The 23233-nt window shown below is 50.5% G+C and overlaps 1 protein-coding gene across 1 annotated transcript in view; it reads left to right on the top strand.

Annotated features, from left to right (window-relative positions):
* Positions 1 to 23233, top strand: part of SHB (SH2 domain containing adaptor protein B) — a 159843-nt gene that overhangs the window by 42695 nt on the left and 93915 nt on the right. The window contains exon 2 of the mRNA XM_032164202.2: positions 18554 to 18674. Coding sequence (XP_032020093.1) covers positions 18554 to 18674 — 121 coding nt within the window. The remainder of the gene's footprint in view (positions 1 to 18553; positions 18675 to 23233) is intronic.

Here is a 23233-nt window from a genome sequence, read left to right as displayed (position 1 = left end):
GGTGGTGATATCCCCTTTTTCGTTTTTTATTGCATCTATTTGATTCTTCTCTCTTTTCTTCTTTATTAGTCTTGCTAGCGGTCCATCAATTTTGTTGATCTTTTCCAAAAACCAGCTCCTGGATTCATTAATTTTTTGAAGGGTTTTTTGTGTCTCTATTTCCTTCAGTTCTGCTCTGATTTTAGTTATTTCTAGCCTTCTGCTAGCTTTTGAATGTGTTTGCTCTTGCTTTTCTAGTTCTTTTAATTGTGATGTTCGGGTGTCAATTTTGGATCTTTCCTGCTTTCTCTTGTGGGCATTTAGTGCTATAAATTTCCCTCTACACACTGCTTTGAATGTGTCCCAGAGATTCTGGTATGTTGTGTCTTTGTTCTCGTTGGTTTCAAAGAACATCTTTATTTCTGCCTTCATTTCATTATGTACCCAATAGTCATTCAGGAGCAGGTTGTTCAGTTTCCATGTAGTTGAGCGGTTTTGAGTGAGTTTCTTAATCCTGAGTTCTAGTTTGATTGCACTGTGGTCTGAGAGACAGTTTGTTATAATTTCTGTTCTTTTACATTTGCTGAGGAGAGCTTTACTTCCAACTATGTGGTCAATTTTGGAATAGGTGTGGTGCTGAAAAAAATGTATATTCTGTTGACTTGGGGTGGAGAGTTCTGTAGATGTCTATTAGGTCCACTTTATGTAGAGCTGAGTTCAATTCCTGGATATCCTTGTTAACTTTCTGTCTCGTTGATCTATCTAATGCTGACAGTGGGGTGTTAAAATCTCCCATTATTATTGTGTGGGAGTTTAAGTCCCTTTGTAGGTCACTGAGGACTTGCTTTATGAATCTGGGTGCTCCTGTGTTGGGTGCATATATATTTAGGATAGTTAGCTCTTCTTGTTGAATTGATCCCTTTACCATTATGTAATGGCCTTCTTTGTCTCTTATGATCTTTGTTGGTTTAAAGTCTATTTTATCAGAGACTAGGATTGCAACCCCTGCCTTTTTTTGTTTTCCATTTGCTTGATAGATCTTCCTCCATCCCTTTATTTTGAGTCTATGTGTGTCCCTGCATGTGAGATGGGTTTCCTGAATACAGCACACTGATGGGTCCTGACTCCTTATCCAGTTTGCCAGTCTGTGTCTTTTGATTGGAGCATTTAGCCCATTTACATTTAACGTTAATATTGTTATGTGTGGATCTGATCCTGTCATTGTGATGTTAGCTGGTTATTTTGTTCGTTAGTTGCTATAGTTTCTTCCTAGCCTCGATGGTCTTTACAATTTGGCATGTTTTTGCAGTGGCTGGTACCGGTTGTTCCTTTCCATGTTTAGTGCTTCTTTCAGGAGCTCTTTTAGGGCAGGCCTGGTGGTGACAAAATCACTCAGCGTTTGCTTGTCTGTAAAGTATTTTATTTCTCCTTCACTTATGAAGCTTAGTTTGGCGGGATAGGAAATTCTGGGTTGAAAATTCTTTTCTTTAAGAATGTTGAATATCGGCCCCCACTCTCTTCTGGCTTGTAGAGTTTCTGCTGAGAGATCAGCTGTTAGTCTGATGGGCTTCCCTTTGTGGGTAACCCGACCTTTCTCTCTGGCTGCCCTTAACATTTTTTCCTTCATTTCAACTTTGGTGAATCTGACAATTATGTGTCTTGGAGTTGCCCTTCTCGAGGAGTATCTTTGTGGCGTTCTCTGTATTTCCTGAATCTGAATGCTGGCCTGCCTTGCTAGATTGGGGAAGTTCTCCTGGATAATATCTTGCAGAGTGTTTTCCAGCTTGGTTCCATTCTCCCCATCATTTTCAGGTACACCAATCAGACGTAGGTTTGGTCTTTTCACATAGTCCCAAATTTCTTGGAGGCTTTGTTCATTTCTTTTTATTCTTTTTTCTCTAAACTTCCCTTCTCTCTTCATTTCATTCATTTCATCTTCCATCAGCGATACCCTTTCTTCCAGTTGATCGCATCTGCTACTGAGGCTTCTGCAATCTTCGCGTAGTTCTCGAAACTTGGCTTTCAGCTCCATCAGCTCCTTTAAGCCCTTCTCTCCATTGGTTATTCTAGTTATCCATTCTTCTAATATTTTTTCAAAGTTTTTAACTTCTTTGCTATTGTTTTGAATTTCCTCTCGTAGCTCAGAGTAGTTTGATCGTCTGAAGCCTTCTTCTCTCAACTCATCAAAGTCATCCTCCATCCAGCTTTGTTCCGTTGCTGGTGAGGAACTGCGTTCCTTTGGAGGAGGAGAGGTGCTCTGTTTTTTAGAGTTTCCAGTTTTTCTGCTCTGTTTTTTCCCCCATCTTTGTGGTTTTATCTACTTTTTGTCTTTGATGATGGTGATGTACAGATGGGTTTTTGGTGTGGATGTCCGTTCTGTTTGTTAGTTTTCCTTCTACCAGACAGGACCCTCAGCTGCAGGTCTGTTGGAGTTTACTAGAGGTCCACTCCAGACCCTGTTTGGCTGGGTGTCAGCAGCGGTGGCTGCAGAACAGCGGATTTTCGTGAGACCACAAATTCAGCTGTCTGATAGTTCCTCTGAAAGTTTTGTCTCAGAGGAGTACCCGGTTGAATGAGGTGTCAGTCTGTCCCTACTGGGGGGGTGCCTCCCAGTTAGGCTGCTCAGGGGTGAGGGACCCACTTTAGGAGGCAGTCTGTCCGTTCTCAGATCTCCAGCTGTGTGCTGGGAGAACCACTACTCTCTTCAAAGCTGTCAGTCAGACAGGGACATTTAAGTCTGTGGAGGTTCTTGCTGAGTTTTTGTTTGTCTGTGCCCTGCCCCCAGAGGTGGAGCCTACAGAGGCAGGCAGGCCTCCTTGAGCTGTGGTGGGCTCCACCCAGTTCGAGCTTCCTGGCTGCTTTGTTTACCTAAGCAAGCCTGGGTAATGGTGGGCTCCCCTCCCCCAGCCTCGCTGCCGCCTTGCAGCTTGATCTCAGACTGCTGTGCTAGCAATCAGCGAGACTCCGTGGGCATAGGACCCTCCGAGCCAGGTGCGGGACACAATCTCCTAGTGTGCCGTTTTCCAGGCCCGTTGGAAAAGCGCAGTATTAGGATGGGACTGACCCGATATTCCAGGTGCCGTCTGTTTCCCCTTTCTTTGACTAGGAAAGGGAACTCCCTGACCCCTTGCGCTTCCCGAGTGAGGCAATGCCTCGCCCTGCTTCGGCTCGCGCACAGTGCGCTTCACCGTCTGTCCTGCACCCACTGTTAGGCACTCCCTAGTGAAATGAAACCGGTACCTCAAGCAGAAATGCAGAAATCACCCGTCTTCTGTGTCGCTGGGGCTGGGAGCTGGAGACCGGAGCTGTTCCTATTCGGCCATCTTGGCTCCACCCCCTTTTTTTTTTGTCTTTACCTTTTTTGTTTTGTTTTTGTTTTTGTTTTGTTTTGTTTTTTTTTGAGACATAGTCTCGCTCTGTCACCAGGCTAGAGTGCAGTGGCAAGATCTCGGCGCACTGCAACCTCCGCCTCCTGGGTTCAAGCGATTCTCCTGCCTCAGTCTCCCAAGTAGCTGGGATTACAAGTGCACACCACCACGCCCAGCTAATTTTTGTATTTTTAGTAGAGACGGGGTTTCACCATGGTTGGCCATGATGGTCTCGATCTCCTGACCTCGTGATCCACCCACCTTGGCCTCCCAAAGTGCTGGGGTTAAAGGCATGAGCCACCGTGCCCAGCCCTTTCCTTCATAAAATGTGGGTGAGGACAGATGGTAGTCGGGTTCTTTTAGTGTTTGTGATCTTGTCTCTCCCCCCACCCTGTTTTTTTGTATAGTGGTCCATGAAATCCAGGATTCGGGCCCTAACGACCCACTGTACCCATTCTACAGATGGGGAAATTGAGGAACTGATAGAATGACTTAGCTAATGGTGTCCTGCTGGCAAGAAGAGGGGATTACAGTCTGGGCCTCAAGCTCCCCATGGAAACTTCTGGATGTTGGTGTTTGGGGAGGGGTCATCAAGATCAGCTACATAATTTGCAGGGCCCATCCCACAAAAAATAAGAATGTGAGGCCCCTCATTTAAAAACTATTAAGACTTTCCAAATGGTGATGGCAGGCTGTTAAACCAAGTGCAGGGGCCTTTGTGACTGCACAGGCCACTCACCTGCGAAGCTAGCCCTGGAAACTATAAACGTCAGTCCCTGATATACTGGCATTTAAAAATAAGAACCTAATGTTCTTAACCCCAGAAATAAAGTTCATTGGACCGGGCCTCTTAAAATCCCCGTTATGCCCGACTTAGAGCATTTCCTCTGCTCTCTGCAGCCCTCTGTGAGGAAGCTTGAGGTTAGATAAAGCAGCAAGTGGGAAGAATCGCAGCAGTGAGGCCTCTTATAAACGGGAGGAAGGAGGTGGGCAGGTGGTGTTTATCTGGGCTCATTTTGCTGTGTCGTCTACAGAGTGTGTGCTCTGGGGGCTCAACATCTCTGAAGGGGGGGAAGTTGTACATGGTCCAGGACTAATGGATCTGGGGTCCCCTGTCCCAGGCCAGACCTGTGTGGGCTTGGGTGGGCGGGCAGTTGCTCTCTGACTGGGAGCGGCAGCTGGTGTGATAGCTGGGTCCATTGGCCACAGCTGCTGGTCATGCCCTCACTGGACTTTGTGGTTTAGGGCAGACTGCAGCCCTTCTCCCTTTCCCCACTGGCTGTGAGAGTACACTCACATCCATCTTGCAGTGATGTGGAGAAAACCAGTTGCAGTACATGCTATTGTGCTGAAGCACACGGGAGTGTGGGCATACCTGCTTGTGTACACGCGTGCACATGTACATCTAGGTGCAGGGGCAGATGCTGTGCAAATGTGTACATATTTACTTATTTACCAAATACTTAAACGGTGCTTACCATGCATATGGGTCTAAGCATTTGACAAATACTAAGTCATTTAAATCTCATAGCAGGCTGGGTGTGGTGGCTCACACCTGTAATCCCAGCACTGTGGGAGGCCGAGGCGGGCATATCACTTGAGGTCAGGAGTTCGAGACCAGCCTGGCTAACATGGTGAAACCCTGTTTCTACTAAAAATACAAAGATTAGCTGGATGTGGTGGCGTGTGCCTGTAATCCCAGCTACTCGGGAGGCAGAGGTGAGACAATTGCTTGAACCCGGGAGATGGAGGTTGCAGTGAGCCTAGATCGCACCATTGCACTTCACCCTGGGCAACAGAGCAAGACTCCATCTCAAAAATAAATAAGTAAATAAATAAAAATTTTTTAAAAATCTCATAGCAACCCCATGAGGGTAGGTCTTAGTATTATTCTCATTTTATAAATGAGGAAATGGAAGCACAGGGAGATAAAGTATGTCATGTAAGTTGCCCAAAGTCATGCAGCCAGAAAATGGGCAAGCACTTGAGTAAAACCTTGCTTGTCTATACTGTTGTATGAATTGTCCCTTATTGGCAAGGACTTCTGGCTTTGCCCTGGAGAGAAATGGCCCCATAGACCCTCTGTAGATTCATTTGCTCATTGACTCCCCCAGCATTTACTCACACCCCTTTATGCCAGGCTGGGGCTGGGCAGAGTTGATTGGAGCACTTGGTGTTGAAAGCTTTGGGCCTGGTGGAGATTTCAAGGCAAAGGCTGTGATGGACTAGAATCATTTACGTGTTTACAAATAGGCTTCTGGCTAGGATGTAGCAAGGGGTCCGGGGCCATGAAGGGAGGCTCCAGGAGCAAGGAGGGTTCCCCGGGCCTGGGAAGCTCGGTGGTCCTGTATCCACTCGTCCATGCCCTGGCCCTGGAGGGCTTGATCAGAGAGGAGCAGCGGGCAAGGTGCCCCTCTCACCCCCCCCACCCCGTGGAATGGCAGGTGACCAGGGAGGCGGAGAGCGTGCATCTGTGTGTGCTGTATTTCACTTCATTTCTTTCTGGTCCTTTTTCTATGGATATAAACACATTTCTTTGATGTTATATTTTAGAAAAATGGAATCCTTTTATAAGTACTGTTTTGAGACCTGATTTTGTCAATTGCTGAGATGCCAAAAAGGATTTTGTTTTAATGAATAAATAGACTCCTTAACTTCTTTCACTGGCTGTTAGTATGTCTCCTCAGCTAACTCATCCTGCTCTGGAGCTGGCCTTGCCGGGTTAGAGGTGCCATAGGCCTTCTGGCTAGAGTTCCTCTTCCGCAATTCTGGTGTGGCCTGAGCCATATTTGTTTGCACAAAGGAGGAGATTGGTTTTAGAGGCAGCCAGGAAGGGCATCATTGAAGGTGGCTTGCTTCTCTGTGTGTGGGGTTGTGAGCAAGCCTGGGTTTCCAGCATGCCAGCTGCAGAGTGATGAAATGGGCACACCATAGTGTTCTGATTTACCACTAGCCAGTCATGAGGGACTATGGCCTGGCCCACATGGACTCACCCCTGAGGCCTTCATAGGTATCATGGGGTGCATGAGCCCGTCCATTATTGGCACAACAGCTCTGGGCCCTCCTTGAAGCTGCCAGGCTAATGTTGCAGGATCTAAAGAGGCCCATAGGGTCCCCATTTGGTTTTGTCCGTGTGCTTCCTCGGGGAGGTGCCTGCTTAGTCTCTGGGACAGGGCCCTAGACCAGGAGAAAATGATACTTGGGCTTTGGGAGGGGAGGCAGCCTGCACTAGGGAGGGTGGCTTCTGGGGACTCCTGTGATTCTGTGCAGTCTCCGATGCATTTGCAAAGCCATTATCTGGCTTCAAACCCTAGGTGGGAGATGGGGCATGAGATCCAGGGTAGGAGCCAAGCAGATGGGAGCCCCACACTGTACCATTGCTTCAGCTGGGTAAATGCACCAGAAGAAACCTCTTGGCTCAGCTCCATCCCTCTCCAGGAGATGCCCCCTGCCCTGGGCAGCAGATGCTGTCAAGACCCACCCTGTCCCTTCTGCCTCCCCAGTCTGGCCTTCTCCAACTGGCTCATCCACATCTCTGTGCCCGAGGGCTTTTCTAGAACATAGGAATGGGAACAGCCGCTCTGCCTACACCAGGAGCTCCCAGGAGTTGGTGCCTGACCCCCAGCTCCCTCACTCATGGTAAGGTAATTCTGAGGGGTGGGTTGTGCATGGTTTCCCACAGTTTCCTCTATCAGATCATGCTTCATCTAGTTGCCCACTTTGGGTAGCTGGCTTAGTAACCCAGCTTTCCTGATACCCTTCTCAGGCCCATTTTCCCGGTCCCCGGTAAGTGTCTACTCCCAGATCAACCACTTGCACTTGAGTGCCTGCTTCAAGGTCTGTGTCTGGGTTCCCCAGACTAAAAGGCATGGCCTGTGGTCTCTAGAGGATAAGAGCAGCATCTTTTCTGTGTTCTCTAGTGCCCTTGTGCCCTTGCCTATGCCAGCATAATGTGCCACACACTGTGTATCCCTTGGTTCATTGACTCAGCTTCTCCTGCACCGCAGAACAAAGATGTTTTTCCAGTGAAAGTGGGAGGGCTCAGGCTTAGAGAAAGTAGAGCTCCACAGCTGGTGAGAAACCTGGTGGTGTTGGAGTTCAGGACCCGGAATCCACCACCCTGGAGGCCCCGCCCTGCCCTGCCCCTGGTTTCGGCCCAGCACACCTTGCTGGGACCCTGCTGTGCACCAGGTACTAAAAAGGAAACAGAGCTCCAGAACCTGCCTTCCTGGTGGAGTGGAAGCAGACGGGCCTACACATAGCTGCAATTCAGGGCAGGGTGGGAGGGGCCCTTCACCCAGGCATTTACTTCCCCTGCCTGGCACATGCCAGCCTGCCTTAGGGAGATGAACTGAATAATGCCCATCTCCCCTGGGGACCTGGAAGCAATGCAAGAGCAGGGGGAGGAGGCCTGCCTTTCCTCTCCTCTGTATCCCCAGCACAGAGCCCATTGCCTGGCACGTGGAGGCACGAGGTGATCGGACTGAACAGCGATAAACACCATCACAGACCTGCTTGACATCGCAAAGCCCTAGCCACCCTAACTTTCCTGTAGAGAGCGCCGAGTACATGTGAGAAACAGGCCTGTGAGGTTCAGGGTTTCCCAGCCTAGATGACGGCACAGGAGAAAGAGTTCATCAAGGCTTGGTTGCTGGAGGATACAGCATTATTTTAAAAAGTGAATCAGCATTTATGGAGCACCTGGTGTTAAGCGGAATATAATTGGGAGCCCTCAAACACGGGGCTGGTAATTGTGGCTGACGACGCTGCCTATCGTCAATAAAGAGAGAGTGACTCTTGGGGAGAGCAGCTGTTTAGTGCTGCTTGTGCCTTAAAGGGGCCTGGCCCAGCCTTTTAGCTCCCCTGTGGGAAATGTGCATGAGTCATCCTAATGGGCCCGGTTCGGGAGAAATGATCCTTCACTTAGTGCTGGTTCCTGCGCCTCTGCAGCTGATCATTAAAACACACTGTGCTGGCCCGATCTCGTGCTCCTCCAGGCCTGAGCTCTTTCTCCCCTTTAACCTCGGCTTCAAGCACAGGAAGCACACACGAGAGAGAGGGTGCACTTGGTGACTCCCAAGCCTTGGCTGGGGCACGGAGGCCTGGCTTTGAAAGGTACCACATTGCACAGGAAAGGCCTTTGGCTCACAGGCGCTGCTGTTTTGCTTTTACATACTTTTCCTGTGAGCACACTGGAAGTTATTCTTACTGTACAGAGCCTTACGTTACCGTGAGAAAGCCTCACGGGCATTCCTGATCCTTGGAAAGGGGGTGGGGGACCAACAGGCTGTGCCTATCAGAAGCAGAAAAATGCCTCGAATTAAGCTGTCTAAAACCAGTTTGGGAGGCACGCTGTAAATACGTAGTTCAACAGATGACATAGGTCCTCTCATGGTTGGGATTTGATGGGAGTCTAGTTCTGTCACCCGCTCAGAAGTGTTCTGCTGTGTCACTTGTCTACTTGGGGCCTCTGACGGCTCCTCAACATGGGGAGGGGGATAGTCTGGATTTCTGATGTCCAGGTTACCCTGGGCAAGACCCAGACTCTGCAGGCTGGATGGTGTGTTGAGCTGATGGTGATCACACCTGACACCGAGCACTTGCTGTGCGCCACCCTTTTCTGAATACACTGCGTGCACTGGCTCAGGTAGGCCTTGCCCGATCCTCATTTCACAGATGAGGAAGGTGAGGGCAGAGGGCTAAATGATTTGTGGAACCATCCAGCACCTGTGACTAGTACCTTCCCCTTACCCTTCCAGCCTTCAGCTCTGAAGGAGAAAGGAGAAGAAAATCTTGCTCTTACTCTTCGTGACCAGGGCTGGTCTGAGAGCTGGCTTAGTAACACAGCTTTCCTGATACCCTTCTCAGGCCCATTTTCCCTGTTCCCGGTAAGTGTCTCCTCAGGCCTCAGGCCCCTAGAGGAGCACTTGTACTCCCTAGAGCAGGAAGCCTGAGAGGAAGGGCTGTCTGGCAAGGTGGACAGAGGTTGATGGAGTCTGCAGGAGAGCTGAGCAGAGCCAAGTAGGAGTTCAGGGGAGAATGAGGGGCGGCTAAGTCAGTGGCTCCATGGGGACCCAGCCTGGCCCAGAGCCCACCTCCCACAGAGAGCTGTCCACAGCGATGGGTGGTTGGTCCTTGTAAGGGGAGGTAGGGGGATTCTTCTGTGAGGCAGTTGTGGTGATTATACTCTGAAATTTTTAAAGATGATTTTAAGAGGAAAGTTAGCGGTATAGGCATTGAAGAAATCGTGTGGACCTGGGAGTTTGGAAACATGGGTTGGGTTACCTGGTCCTGGCATTGACTTTACTAAGTTCATCCCCGCTCAGGGCCTTCTGTCTCCAGTGGATAAATGGTTTTCAGACTATGCATGGTGTCACTTTCTTCAGTGGTACATGTTGGGATTCTGTGTAAGATTCCCTTTGCAGAAGTCATGCACACACAAGAGTTTGAGATCTAGCAGAATAGACCATCCCCCAGGGATCCTTTCAGTAGTGGCTGCAGACCCCTCCCCGGGTGTTTTTGTCTTCAGGAGGGATGTGCTAGATTTTCTATCCATAGTCCCTGGCTGAAAGCACTTAAGAAATTCTAGGATTGAGGTATTTCTGAGTTCAAAATAGAACCTCCCACTACTTGAGAGATGCTGAAAAGCCTGTCTCTACCACTTGAGGTTCTGGGGTAAACAGAGGGTGGAGCCAGGCTCTGTTCCCAGCAGCCTCCTACCCAGGACCCATAGCTCACTCTGAGGGGGTGAAACTGGAAGACAGTGGGCTGTGGGTGTGTATGACAGAGAGAGAGAGAGGAAAGAGAGAGGCCGAGCAAGCAGGTTTGAGAGGAGCTGACAGAGGCTGGAATTTGGAATGTGTTTTTCCTAACAAGTTAGAGCCTGCAGGTGTCTAGGCAAGCAGCTGTGGCCGTGGGAGGGGCAGGACTGGAAAGACCAGTGGTGACCACTTTAACCCCCCACACTCCCAGCCTCCTGACATGTGGGGCAGGTCACTGTCAGGTCTGTAAAGGAGCATTTAGGACAGAACACCTTAGGTCAGTACAAAAACAGATAGTGGCTGCTGGGAGACAGATTTCAACTCAGTGTAGGGAAGACCACTTTAGTGGTGATGGCTGTCCCAGAGGACTGTGTTGCCACATCATGAGCTCCCTGCCCCTGGAGGTATGTGGGCGGAGTACTTGGCAGGGGCCTTCATGATGCAAGAGGGGGCTTAGAACTTTGAGGCGAGCCAGATCTTAGAAGGTAGAAAGCAAACCAATCCTAAGTGGAGTGGAAAAGCGACCTCCCCACTGTCTGATTTCCACGAGTTGCAGCTGAGTGCATGAATGTAGCTAATCTTCCCTAAATTAATTTCCTTACCATGTCAGCAGTGATTTATTGGCGTGCCTATAAGGAGAGTTGGTCTATGATGATAGTCAAAGCTGAGGACAGGAAGAGGCGAGTAGGGGGCGCTTGTATGTGTACCTGCATGGGGTGTCCCCATATCCCTGAGTGGTGTAACAGCCTGGTGCTGTGGACCCCTCAGGGCCCTGGCTGCTGGCCATAGGCGAGTCACACTTCTGTCTCCCAGCACACAGGCAGAAGTGCCCTGAGAGTTATGAGAGCTTCTCCACCACTTTGCTAGGTGCCCCAACTAGGGCATGGATCTTACCCAAAGCATGAAAGGGGGGAGAAAAGAGCATTCACAAACATTTTCCTTTTTGTGGTTGAGAAATAGGACAGCTGTTGTCATGCATAATTGTAGCCATTTTCCCCGGTAATCACTGGGGCCTTGGCGGGGGTTTCTTTTCACGTCTTTGTCTTGTCTTCCCTACCAGATTTTCTTCTTCTCGTGGGCAGAGACCCTGCCTCACAGTGCTGTTGCCCCTCACCGCACTCACTTTCGTCCTGGAGGTGCCACCTGCTCTGTAACAAGGACATGGCCTTTTCTTTGTAAATTACTGACACATCCTTGGATCATCTGATTATTTGCTCCTTTCAACGTTTATGTGAAGCTGAGAAGGCAAACCACCCTGCTCCACTTCACAGGTGACCTGCTGAAACTCAGAGAAAACAGCTTGCCCCGAGTTACCCAGCAAGGGTGTAGCAGAGCCAGTTCCAGAGCTCCACTTGCCTGGACTGTCCCTGCCCGGCTGCATCCTTTCTGCACTGCCACCTCCCTTTCTGTATATTTACATAGCCTCGGGCAGCTGCTGCAGCCCAGCTGCCACTGGTCAGGCTTGGGACTTTGGAAATGCTGCCTGCCTCGGCCATGGCAGGGGTTCTGCAAACAGCCACCCACTTAGCCAGTCCTTAAAGCCAGGGCTCTGCTTGGGGCAGCTCAGACCTCTACGTCCAAGTTGAGTCTGGGCTCTGCACTGTATGTGCACTAGAAAGATACTGAGTGTGGCATCCAGTCAACTGACCTTCCCCCCAAAGCAGAAGCCCATCTTAGAGCCTCTGTTTGGACACCCCAAGCAGCAGGAGCTCCCTTTCCCAGGCAGCATGTTCCTTTACTGGCTGTCGATGTCCTTCCTGAATCACCTGGCTTGTCTCTGTATGGCTTCTGGGTCTGCACAGAACATCTGTCCATTGCGTCTTCTCTGAGCGGCCTCATCATTATTTGAAGCCCTCTCCAGACCCCGAATCTCTGTTTCTTTAATGTCATCTTTGTTGGCATGGCAACAGAGCCTCCTTCATGTGGACATCAGGCCCGCCAGGGCCTGTGCTATGGGGTGGTCCCAAAGGAGGCCTGGGACTTTAGGCTTCGGAGCGGGTACAGAGGCACTTCTGCTGCTGCTGCCACCTCACATCCCCAAATGCTATTTGCTCACCTTCAAGGAGCCCTCCTGACCCCCAGAGCTGGGGAGAGGGCCAGGGCTCCTGGCAAGCCAAGACAAAGAGCCCCAGGCCATCATTCTCTCACAGTGACCCCCTCACAGCCAATGACAGGCCTGTGTCACACACCACACTGCATTTTTAGCCAGGTGAATAATGAGTGTTGAATTACGATGCAGTCAGCAGGTCGTGTCTGTGCACCTGCCACCTTGCTAAGTTAAAGGAGAGTGTGTCTTGTTTTCACTGTTCGTTACTGTGGCCCTAGATGGGGGCTTGCTTCGTGACCTTCCTGTGATGTGCTCAACAACACTCTGTGGGTGTATGTAATGTGATGAGGGGAGGCACAACTTCATCAATGATCATATTCTCTAAGAGATTAGCGGCCCCCAAACTGTTAAGGAAATTAACGTATAGTCTTAAAGGTGAATCCGTGAGAAAATGGTCTGACAGGGAGCATTGAGAACATTCTCAAGTGCATTCATATGCGGTTTGCTTTGGAGTAGAACAGAAGTCAAGGGCCTGGCAAGAATCAGGGGCCTTGGGGTGCTGCCCCCTCACTTTCCAGGGAGAGGAGAGCAGCACAGAGACCCTTCAGCCAGCAAGACACTCTCTCCTTTGCCTTAGCAAGGTGGCGGATGTGCAGACGCGACGTGCTGACTGCATCATAATTCAACACTCATTATTCACCTGGCTAAAAATGCAGTGTGGTGTGTGACACAGGCCTGTGCTGTCCCATAGACAGCAGGGCACATGAGGGTGACCATGGGGCAATAGGGACAGTGTGGGTCACCAATCCTGGAAGATGGCAGCCAGTCTGCCTCTCTCACCATTCTTTTTTTTTTTTTTTTTCTTTTGAGACATAGTCTCGCTGTGTCACCCAGGCTGGAGTGCAGTGGCACGATCTCAGCTCACTGCAGCCTCCACCTCCCAGGTTCCAGCAATTCTTCCCAAGTAGCTGGGACTACAGGCATGCACCACCACACCCAGCTAATTTTTGTATTTTTTAATAGAGACAGAGTTTCACTATATGTTGGCCAGGCTTGGTCTCGAACTCCTGACCTCAGGTTATCTGCCCACCTCGGCCTCCCAAAGTGCTGGGACTACAGGTGTGAGCTACCGTGCCCGGCCTCATCATTCTTTTTTATTTTATTTTTATTTTTTTGAGACAGAGTTTCCCTCTTACTGCCCAGGTTGGAGTGCAGTGGCGCGATCTCGGCTCACCACAACCTCCACCTCCCAGGTTCAAGTGATTCTCCTGCCTCAGCCTCCCAAGTAGCTGGGATTACAGGCCTGCACCACCAGGCCCAGCTAATTTTTTTGTATTTTTAGGAGAGACCGGGTTTCTCCATGTTGGTCAGGCTGGTCTTGAACTCCTGACCTCAGGTGATCCGCCCTCCTCGGCCTCCCAAAATGCTGGGATTACAGATGTGAGCCACCAAGCCCAGACATGCCTCATCATTCTTTTTAGCAGGTTTGAGCAATTTCAGCAGAGATTCCCTTTGCATTTCTGCAGTGGCTCATCTTGGCAGTGCCACTAGCCCTTCCTGTAGCTCTTCCTAGAACGAGTTTGCTGAGAGTAAATTGGCCTTGGCCTGAAAGCTGCTGTGGGTTTCAAACAGAGAGCCTTGGCTTGCAAGATCCTCAGGGCTAGGATCCCTGTTGGGCCACCACCCCCCCCCCCCCCCATCCCTTTCAGGGTGGTGGCAGGGCAGAAGTCGTTTTTTTTTTGTTTTTTTAATTTTTATTTCCATAGGTTATTGGAGAACAGGTGGTGTTTGGTTACATGACTAAGTTCTTTAGTGGTGATTTGTGAGATTTTGGTAGCCCTCTCCCCCTGCACAGGCCGAATTGCTCAATCTGGAGCCAGCCCACATGATTGCAGAGAGGTTACCATTTCCTCCATGTCTTAGATCCTGGAGATGGCACGTTGGGTCCTCTCTTTCTCCAGCTGACCCCCAGGAAAGAAAGCAAAAGAGCTGCAGTTAGCACAAACTTCTTGCTTCACTTCAATGAACAGGGCTGAGCAATACCTGGGAAAAGTGCAATTCCAGAGTAATATCTGGAGGCTTGTCCCTAGACTGGTGGGGAAGGGTGCTGGCTCTAGCTTATTGTTTCCCAAGCTTTCCTGATAAGGATCACCTGGCTTGCTTGTTAAAATACAGATTATTGGGGCTAGGAATCTGTTTCCTTAACAAGCGTTCCAAGCCATTCCTATCTTCAGGCAAGTTTGGGAAACAGTCTGTCTACTGTACCAAAAATAGCCTGTGGAAGAGGAGTGCTTTTAAGCAAGTTTAGTTTTGCACATAGTACATGAATAGGTTCTCCTTGTTTGAAAATGTTTTAACATTACAGAGAAGTAAGTCTCTTTTGACTTCCCCTAAGCACCGCATTCCAAGTCCTTCCCTCCTTCCCAAAGAGGGGTCAGTATGGAGTTTGCATCTCCCAGACCCTTTCTTTAACTTAATAGAGATACAGGTTTCTGTTTTGTTTTTCATAAGTAGGTATCATGTTGTAGTTATCATTCTACAGCTTGCTTGCTTTCCATTCAGAGCTATGTCATGGAGCGCTATGCCAGCTCACACAGAGTAACTGCTTTTTTTTTTTTTTCTCCAGCCTGCTGCATAGTGTTACATCGTATGGAACTAGCACAGTTTATTTAGCAATTCCTCTATTGATGAATGTAGTAGTTTTGGGTGGTTTCTCATGATTACTTCAGGCAGCATCCTTGCCCATGGACCCTTGTGCACATTTGGGAATAAATACTGAGAAGTAAAATTGCTGGGTCAAACTCGGTGCATTAGGGGATTTTAATGGATTCTGCCCAAAGTTACCCTTGTAAGTGTCTCCACCCGAGTACATTTCCACTGAAAGGATGTGGAGAGGACCCAATTCTGCTCACAAGTGCAGCTGTCCCACAAAAGCAACTAAAACTCTCACCGGTCCATAGGGAAGTGTGGCCAAGGGGCAACACCCACCTTCCTCTAGTCCTTTCCTTTGGGATGAACAGCTGCAGACTACTTCCTATCACAAAGTGAAGTTCCTAAGATAAAAACACAGGGGCCCCAGCAGTGTGCGTTCCAGAGAGGAGGCATGGAGGGGCCATCCCCAGGCCACTGCTGGTTTGCTAGGTGACTGTGACAACGCCCTGCCTTCTGGGCTGCAGTGGGCCCTGTGGAAAACAAGGGGAGGCCAGAGCAGGTCTCCAGGAGGACAAACCTATGGAAGCCCTGTAGGGGCTTTGGGCTGACCTGGGGTCTATAGTTTTGTCTGAAAGCAAGAAAGGTGCTTGCCTGGGGTTTAGCACTCATCCCAAGAGGCCAAGCAAACAAGATGACTTGGCTCACTGGCTAAGCAGCCGCACTCTGCAGCCTTTTTTTCTGCTACTGCTCAGCTCTGCCTCTGTGGCTGCCAGGTCTCTGCCAATCTGAGACTAAAATCAAAGGAAAGCTTCTTGTGGACCCAGGTGGGCTGGCCTGCAGAGGAGTCCCGGCTGGCTCCCTTTTGGTTGAATTGTTCAATTAGATATACAGGAGTTGTCCGCTAACTGGGAAGTTTTAAAGCAAAGCAAAAGCAATCCCATCAGAAATCCAGTCCCACATCTGGAGGAAACTCATTCCCTTTCTTTTAGCTCAAAAAAGCAGCACGCTTCACACAAACCTTTTGCCTGGCCATCTGGTCTGGCGGTGAGCCCCAGGCAGCTTGGACAGCGGTCACACTGCCCAGTCCTGGTGGCTGGGGCCCATGGTACTTCACAGGGCACTCTGGTTGACTGCCTGCCCAACTCTTCTAACACCTGGTTGAATTTTTATTCCCAAAACTAGGACATGATTTTACAAAAGATCAGACAGTTCAATATAGTGTTTGCCAAGTTTCAGGTTGCTCAAACGTCAAATTTCTTTCCCTCCACCAACCTCACTTTGAAGTTCAAAAGCAAATTGATTAAATATACATTTTAGGAACTTTCCAATTTGCTTCTTAAACTAACAGAATTCTAGACTTTTTTTTTTTTATGGAAGGATTTTCAACTGTCAGCAGGTATAACTGGAACCATATGTCAGCAGAGACCAGGGGCTTTTCCTGGTTTTAGGATTTGTACATTCTTATTGAAACGGAAGTAAGTGGAGTAGGCAGCTCCGGCTCCATGACAGCCTGAGCTCAGATCTCATTTTAATTAGAAAATATAGGTAGCACTTGCTGAATCACAGGCCTTCCAGAACTCCTGTCCCAGGGCAAACAAAGATTTGGTTTATATCCTGCAAACCTCTGTGTTTGCAAATTACAGAGCACTTCTGAGAGCTGGAATGGCGATTTCTAGATTACTATGGAGACTGCAACCCAACTGCCTCTCTCACCCCGCCAGCAAATCCCCCCAAATGATTTTGTTTTCCAGGGGAGATATTTTTTCCCTTCCTTACTGCAAAATAGATGGAGCATGTTCATGTTGAAGAGAGACAGTGAGGAAATCTGGGACAAGAGAAATAAGATTAGATGTCATCCACAGCAGCAACATCATTTTCTCCATTTGGATGTCTGGCCCCTTGAACTCTGAGACACAAAACCCTGCACCTGACCAGCATCTGAACTGTTCTGTTTGACAGCAGTTTACGTGTATAATTTTCTCCCTAATGTATTCTGCAAATGGTAGAGTAGAAATAGCAAATAAAAGACATTGCAAGGCCTAGCTTTCTCCCACCCCTTCTTTCCCCGGCCTGGTGTCATTTGAGCTCAGTGAGTCTCAAGAAAGGCTGCCATTACAATGTCAGCATCTGGAAGCCACCCCCACTGGGTCCCCACCGGGACTCAGAGCCTGAGCCAGAGCCACGGAGAAAGTGGTGGAGTGGGGGCAGCGGGAGCCATAGATGCTCCAGTGCTGGGCACTCTGGGCTTCGGTCTTCTCTGATGAGCTTCTCTTGTTTGGGGAGCAGTGACCACTGTGTGCTAAACCTCTCATTGGCCTCCAACTGCTTGCCAGGGACAGAGCTGCCGCCTGCTGTCCCTTCCCGGGCATCACATTCCTGGCAGCTGGCGGTCACTTGCTCACGCTGCCAGGACGGCTGCCACAAGCTGCCATTTACCAGGCAGACAAAGGGGGATTTTCCCTTCCCCTGAGTTTGCAGGCCCCTCAAATGCCTTACATTCCAGGAGCTGGGAGAGAGAGCAGGCTCCTGTGGTTTCTAATTAAACCCACAATTTAAATAACAATTCATGTAACCCCAAGGGTTGAGAGGAACGCTAACCTACCCCCTCCCAAGAGAAGCAGCCGGGTGGCACTGGTTGAGGAGCTGAGGGCTTGGCCTTTGCCAGATATGTGACCAAAAAGGGCAAGAGTCCTAGGGCAAGTTTGTGATGAAGCGGGGCTAAGCAGGAGGGGTGTGGATTTGGTGGGTTCTGTGCCTCTCCTAAAGGTTAGGAAGTAAAAAGAGAGAGGAACACTTGCCACGTTTAATTGGAGCCTCTAATCGAGAATTTTTACTCTTCTCCAGGGAAAACGTGGAATGGTGGTCTCTGAAGTGTTAGAATCCCAGATACTCAGGTTCTCATGGGAGTTCCCCCCACCCCCAGGTGACTCACTTTTTGTCTGTGAGTTGGAGAATTTTTCTCTGGGGAGAAGAGGCAGGGGCTGTGTTCTAGAATACAGACAAGCGGGGAGCACAGGCAGGGCCCTGGGAGGCGGAAGATCTGGCCAAGCCTTTTTGCTCACACTGGACCTCAGTTTACCCATGTGTTGTCGAGGGGTCTTTGGGTTTGTTGCTTTCGGGTCCTTACTGGCCCTGGCTGTCTGTCGATCCTTGAGCTGCTTTTGTGTTTTTATTTGGCCTGTCTGGGGCCACAGTGATCTTTGTAGTATGTTGATCTCACCAAATTGTTGTCTGATGACCCAAGGTGTGGTTGTGTTCCAGGTCTGGGGAAATGGAACGCCGAGCTAATTATCTCTAGACAAACTCTTCTGTGCCTCAGCCAGCACCAGGGGCATGTCAGCATTTCTAGGCTTTCTGTGATCTCGTTTCCAACTTTTCCTCCACTTCCATTCCATTAAACCGAGCAACTCACATTCCCTGAGGATGCCCTCCAGGTTCTCGCCTCCGTGCTTAGTGTGTGTTGTTACCTCCACCAGATGCCCTTCTGTTCTCACCTCACTGTGCCCGGAGCCAGCCAGGCATGCATGAGCTCAGAGGGCTCTTCCTCGCAGTGGAGCCCTGCCAGTGTGGGTCCCTATTCGTTACCCCTGTGAGACGTGGAGCTCCCTGAGTCCGGGTGCCGGCTTTGGTTGCTGCCTCTCCTACCTCTCCTTGCTCATCCAGCTGAGGCCCAAAGCATAGCTGTGAGGAGATGTGAAACAAAAAAGCCAAAGGTGGACTCACACCTGCCATCTTCCTCTCTGCAGGTGACCATAGCCGATGACTACTCAGATCCCTTTGATGCCAAGAATGATCTCAAGAGCAAAGCAGGAAAGGGGGAGAGTGCTGGCTACATGGAGCCCTATGAGGCACAGAGGATCATGACAGGTAAGCGGAGCTGAAGCACAGGGGCTCACAGCTGGGGTTTGGGGGGTAGAAAGGGAGTGAGGGCGCTGCTTGGTGGTCCCCAACCAGCCTCAGTGGGGGCATGGTGCGTGCTTTCATGTTGGTAGGTGGGGGCAATGGTGTATTAAATCTTCCCCACAGTTTACCTGCTTATGTTTCACCTATATGAGGAAAAAAACTGGCAGGGCACCATGATAGTCCAAATACAAGGATATCACTTACAGTTAACCAAAGGTAGGGGCCAAGAAGTAAGTGGGGAGAGGAGGGAGAAAAAAGTTCTATCAGAAATTTCTGAGTGAAGAAAGATAGCATTTGAGACATAAAACTTTACTTGGAGCTTCCTAGTAGGCAGGGCAAAAAGGGAAGCAGGCTGGGCCACCTGGCTTTCATTGCTTAGTAGAAGATAGCTGACCAGATTACTAGTAGAGACAAAATTATTTCTGGCCACATACCCAGAAATCTTTGTTTTGGATCTGGAAGCAGTATAAAGAACCCTGGTCTACATGACAGGGTTACAGGAAGCATGGAGACATTCCCCCAGTGGCTGTTTTCCTGTTGGCCCTTGATGACAAAACCTTGTCAAAGCAATTGTGTGGAGTCAAGAAGAATGTGGCTGGGTATGCAGCATCCTGGGGGCCTATTTTAGCCAGGATAATACAACACTTGGAGCATCTTTAAGGAGTGAAGGGCTATCAGACATCAGTCATCTTGTAGGCAGGACTGGGGGAAGGTCACAAGCAAAAGGGAAACCCCTGTTGTGGCTTCTCCTGGTTCAAGAGGGCAGGCCAGACACTGAAGAGCAGCTGTGTGGGCTGCCCCTGTGACCCTGAGAGGTGACAGCGTGCTGGCAGTCCTCACAGCCGTTGCTTGCTCTTGGCGTCTCCTCTGCCTGGGCACCCACTTTGGCGGCACTTGAGGAGCCTTTCAGCCCACCACTGCACTGTGGGAGCCCCTTTCTGGGCTGCCCAAGGCTGGAGCCGGCTCCCTCAGCTTGCAGGGAGGTGTGGAGGGAGAGGTGCGAGAGAACCGGGGCTGCGTGCGGCGCTTGCGGGCCAGCTGGAGTTCAGGGTGGGCGTGGACTTTGCGGGGCCTGCACTCGGAGCAGCCGGCCGGCCCTGCCAGCTCCGGGCAATGAGGGACTTAGCACCCGGGCCAGCGGCTGCGGAGAGTGTAATGGGTCCCCCAGCAGTGCCAGCCCACCGGTGCTGCGCTCAATTTCTCGCCGGGCCTTAGCTGCCTTCCCGCAGGGCAGGGCTCGGGACTGCAGCCCGCCATGCCTGAGCCTTCCCTCGCCTCCATGGGCTCCTGTGCAGCCTGAGCCTCCCCGACGAGCGCCACCCCCTGCTCCATGGCGCCCAGTCCCATCGACCACCCAAGGGCTGAGGAGTGCGAGCGCACGGCGCGGGACTGGCGGGCAGCTCCACCTGCACCCCGGGTGCAGGATCCACTGGGTGAAGCCAGCTGGGCTCCTGAGTCTGGTGGAGATGTGGAGAACCTTTATGTCTAGCTCAGGGATTGTAAATACACCAATCAGCACCCTGCATCTAGCTCAGGGTTTGTGAGTGCACCAACTGATGGGGACATGGAGAACCTTTATGTCTAGCTCAGGGATTGTAAACGCACCAATCAGCACCCTATCAAAACAGACCACTCGGCTCTCCCAATCAGTAGGACGTGGGTGGGGCCAGATAAGAGAATAAAAGCAGGCTGCCGGAGCCAGCAGTGGCAACCCGCTCGGGTCCCCTTCCACACTGTGGAAGCTTTGTTCTTTCACTCTTTGCAATAAATCTTGCTACTGCTCACTCTTTGGGTCCACGCTGCTTTTATGAGCCGTAACACTCACCGGGAAGGTCTGCAGCTTCACTCCTGAAGCCAGCGAGACCACGAGCCCACCGGGAGGAACAAACAACTCTAGACTCGCGGCCTTAAGAGCTGTAACACTCACCATGAAGGTCTGCAGCTTCACTCCTGAGCAAGTGAGACCACGAACCCACCAGAAGGAAGAAACTCCGAACACATCCGTTTATCAGAAGGAATGAACAACTCCAGACGCGCCACCTTAAGAGCTGTAACACTCACCGCGAGGGTCCGCGGCTTCATTCTTGAAGTCAGTGAGACCAAGAACCCACTAATTCCGGACACAACCCCACACAGGCAGGGCCATGAGCAGGGGCACATCAGCACATTGTGCTGCAGGGTGCAGGAAAGTGGCTGGGAGCAAGTTTGAGGCTGCCCTGGCTTTGGAGGCCGGTCAAATTGGTACCCTGTATATCCAGGGACTTGGGATACAGATACCTCTTTCTGTGGCCTGCTTATTGTTTGTCTGGTTTTTGCTTGTTTTTTGCATTCCTGTCTTTGAGTACCTTCTGATTCCTTCTTGAATTAGGAGAAAGAAGGGAGAGGAGGCGGCATTTACTGAGCACTTAGCATGTGCCAGGTCCATGTCCATTGTCAGCTTATAGGGCTGTGCAGCCCGTGCAGGTTGATTGTTGAAGGATCTGGGTGCACCTTCTTGGCTCTGCCTTTGCTGTTCTCTGCCTCCTGCTCCTCCTTTTCATGAAAGGAGATTCTCTGACCACCAGTGTGGCCTCCAGAACACTTAGCCATTTAGTGAGGGCCAGGGCAGAGAGCAGTGGACCAGAGGGACTTAGGTCCAGACCTCTGGAGTGTCCCTCTCACACTCACTCCCATCTTTCTAATCTCCTCTGGCAAAGCAGCCTCACTGGGCAACAAGAGGCCAAGAGCTGAGCTTGTGTTTGGATCTGGGGTCCCGAGGGAAGGCAGCCTGCTGTCCTCCAGTGGCTCAGAGAAGCAGGCTGGCGGGGGGAGTCCTCACCACAGATGTGATGTGTGCCTGGGCCCTGCGACAACCACAGCCAGCGCATCCCATCACCTCCACCAGGCTTGGTGAGACACTGGCTCTGTGGAAGCCCCAGAACCAGCTCCATCCCTTGGGCTGTTGCCTGTACCCCCCTGCAGGTCTGTCAGTCTTGCATTCAGCAGGTGTTGGCTCTGGCTTAAAGGAGTGGTGGTTACAGGAGTGACTTTGGGTCATGTTCAGAATGTCAGGGTGGGAAGGGATCATTGAGGTCATCTAAACCTAACAGCCTCATTTTACAGATGGGGAAACTGAGGTTGGGGGGGGACAGAGACTTGCTTGAGGACGCCCAGTGAATTGATGGCAGAGTACAAAGTATGGCCTGCGCTTTGCAAACTTTGGGGTGGGGTACTGAAGGAAGTGTAGTGTTTGCATCAGATGCTGGGACAGCCTAGACATGAGGAAATGGCAGGAGCCCCTGCCAGGGACCAGACTCCATGCTGGGCACTTTGACATATACCCTCATTAAGCCTCATTATGTCTCTTCATCATGAGGCTGAGGGAAACTGAGAGGTTCGGCTGCTTTCCTGGAGATGCACTGATAGAAATAAGTGGCTTGCTCTGAGTGCAGAACATGGGACAGGGGCTGAGGTCCCATGGAGCCACAGGCAGGATGTTGGTATAGGAGTCCAGACTGGGAGGACAGGCAGGATGTTGGTATAGGAGTCCAGACTGGGAGGACAGGCAGGATGTTGGTATAGGAGTCCAGAATGGGAGGACAGGCAGGATGTTGGTATAGGAGTCCAGAATGGGAGGGGGCTGGGAGGGGCATCTGCTGGGAGCCCCGATCTCATGGAGGGTTTGCCCCTGCCTGGTGCCTTAGGAATGGAGCCGGAGTCCCCTACTGGGTGCTGCTGAAGACCTCAAAGGTGAGTAGTTGTTCATCTGGCTAGAAGTGACCTGAGAAACTTCGGCTTTTTTTAAGACAGGGTCTTCCTCTATTGCCCAGGCTGGAGTACAGTGGCACAATCTTGGCTCACTGCAACCTTCGCCTCCCAGGCTCAAGCAGTCCTCCTGCCTCAGCCTCCCTAGTAGTTGAGACCATAGGCACATGCCACCATGCCAGGCTAATTTTCTTGTAGTTTTAATAGAGACGGGGTCTCACTGTGTCATCTCGGCTGGTCTGGACTGAAGCAATCCTCCCACCATGGCCTCCTAAAGTGCTAGGATTGCAGGCATGAGCCACTGCACTGACTTTGCCTTTTAAATGAGGGCACACCCCATGGGGTTAGGTCCAAGGCAGGGCAATTTGATTGAGGCAGTTTGATTTAGAACCTCTTAAAGACCTCATGCATTCTCTCTCCAAAGAAGCATTCTAGCATATGCTGCTCTGTGTTTGCATCCTAGCTTGGCAGCTATGCCCTAGTTTACCCACAATTCTTGTTTTTAAGAATATAGGTTATTAAAAGGGGTGTTTTCTGGCTGTAACGATCCTTGCTGAAGCTCCCTTTGACTCAAAATTATTTGTGTGTAGTTCTTTGTGGCGTCACCCCAGGGATTGATGGCAGGGCTGAATGTGGGCCAGGATGAGCCTTCAGTGCGTCGATGCTCCAAGAGGCTCACAGAGCTGACGTGAAGCTCTTCGAAGGGGAGATGGTGGGGGAAGAGAGTGTGGTGCTGGTGACGGCAGTGGAGTAGGAGTGGCATGGATAAGGTTTAATGT

The sequence above is a fragment of the Hylobates moloch genome, unplaced genomic scaffold (genome assembly GCF_009828535.3).
Source record: "Hylobates moloch isolate HMO894 unplaced genomic scaffold, HMol_V3 SCAFFOLD_10, whole genome shotgun sequence".
NCBI classification, from domain to species: Eukaryota; Metazoa; Chordata; class Mammalia; order Primates; family Hylobatidae; genus Hylobates; species Hylobates moloch.
Note: the sequence above shows the minus strand (reverse complement) of the source record. Positions and strands in the feature narration are given on the sequence as shown.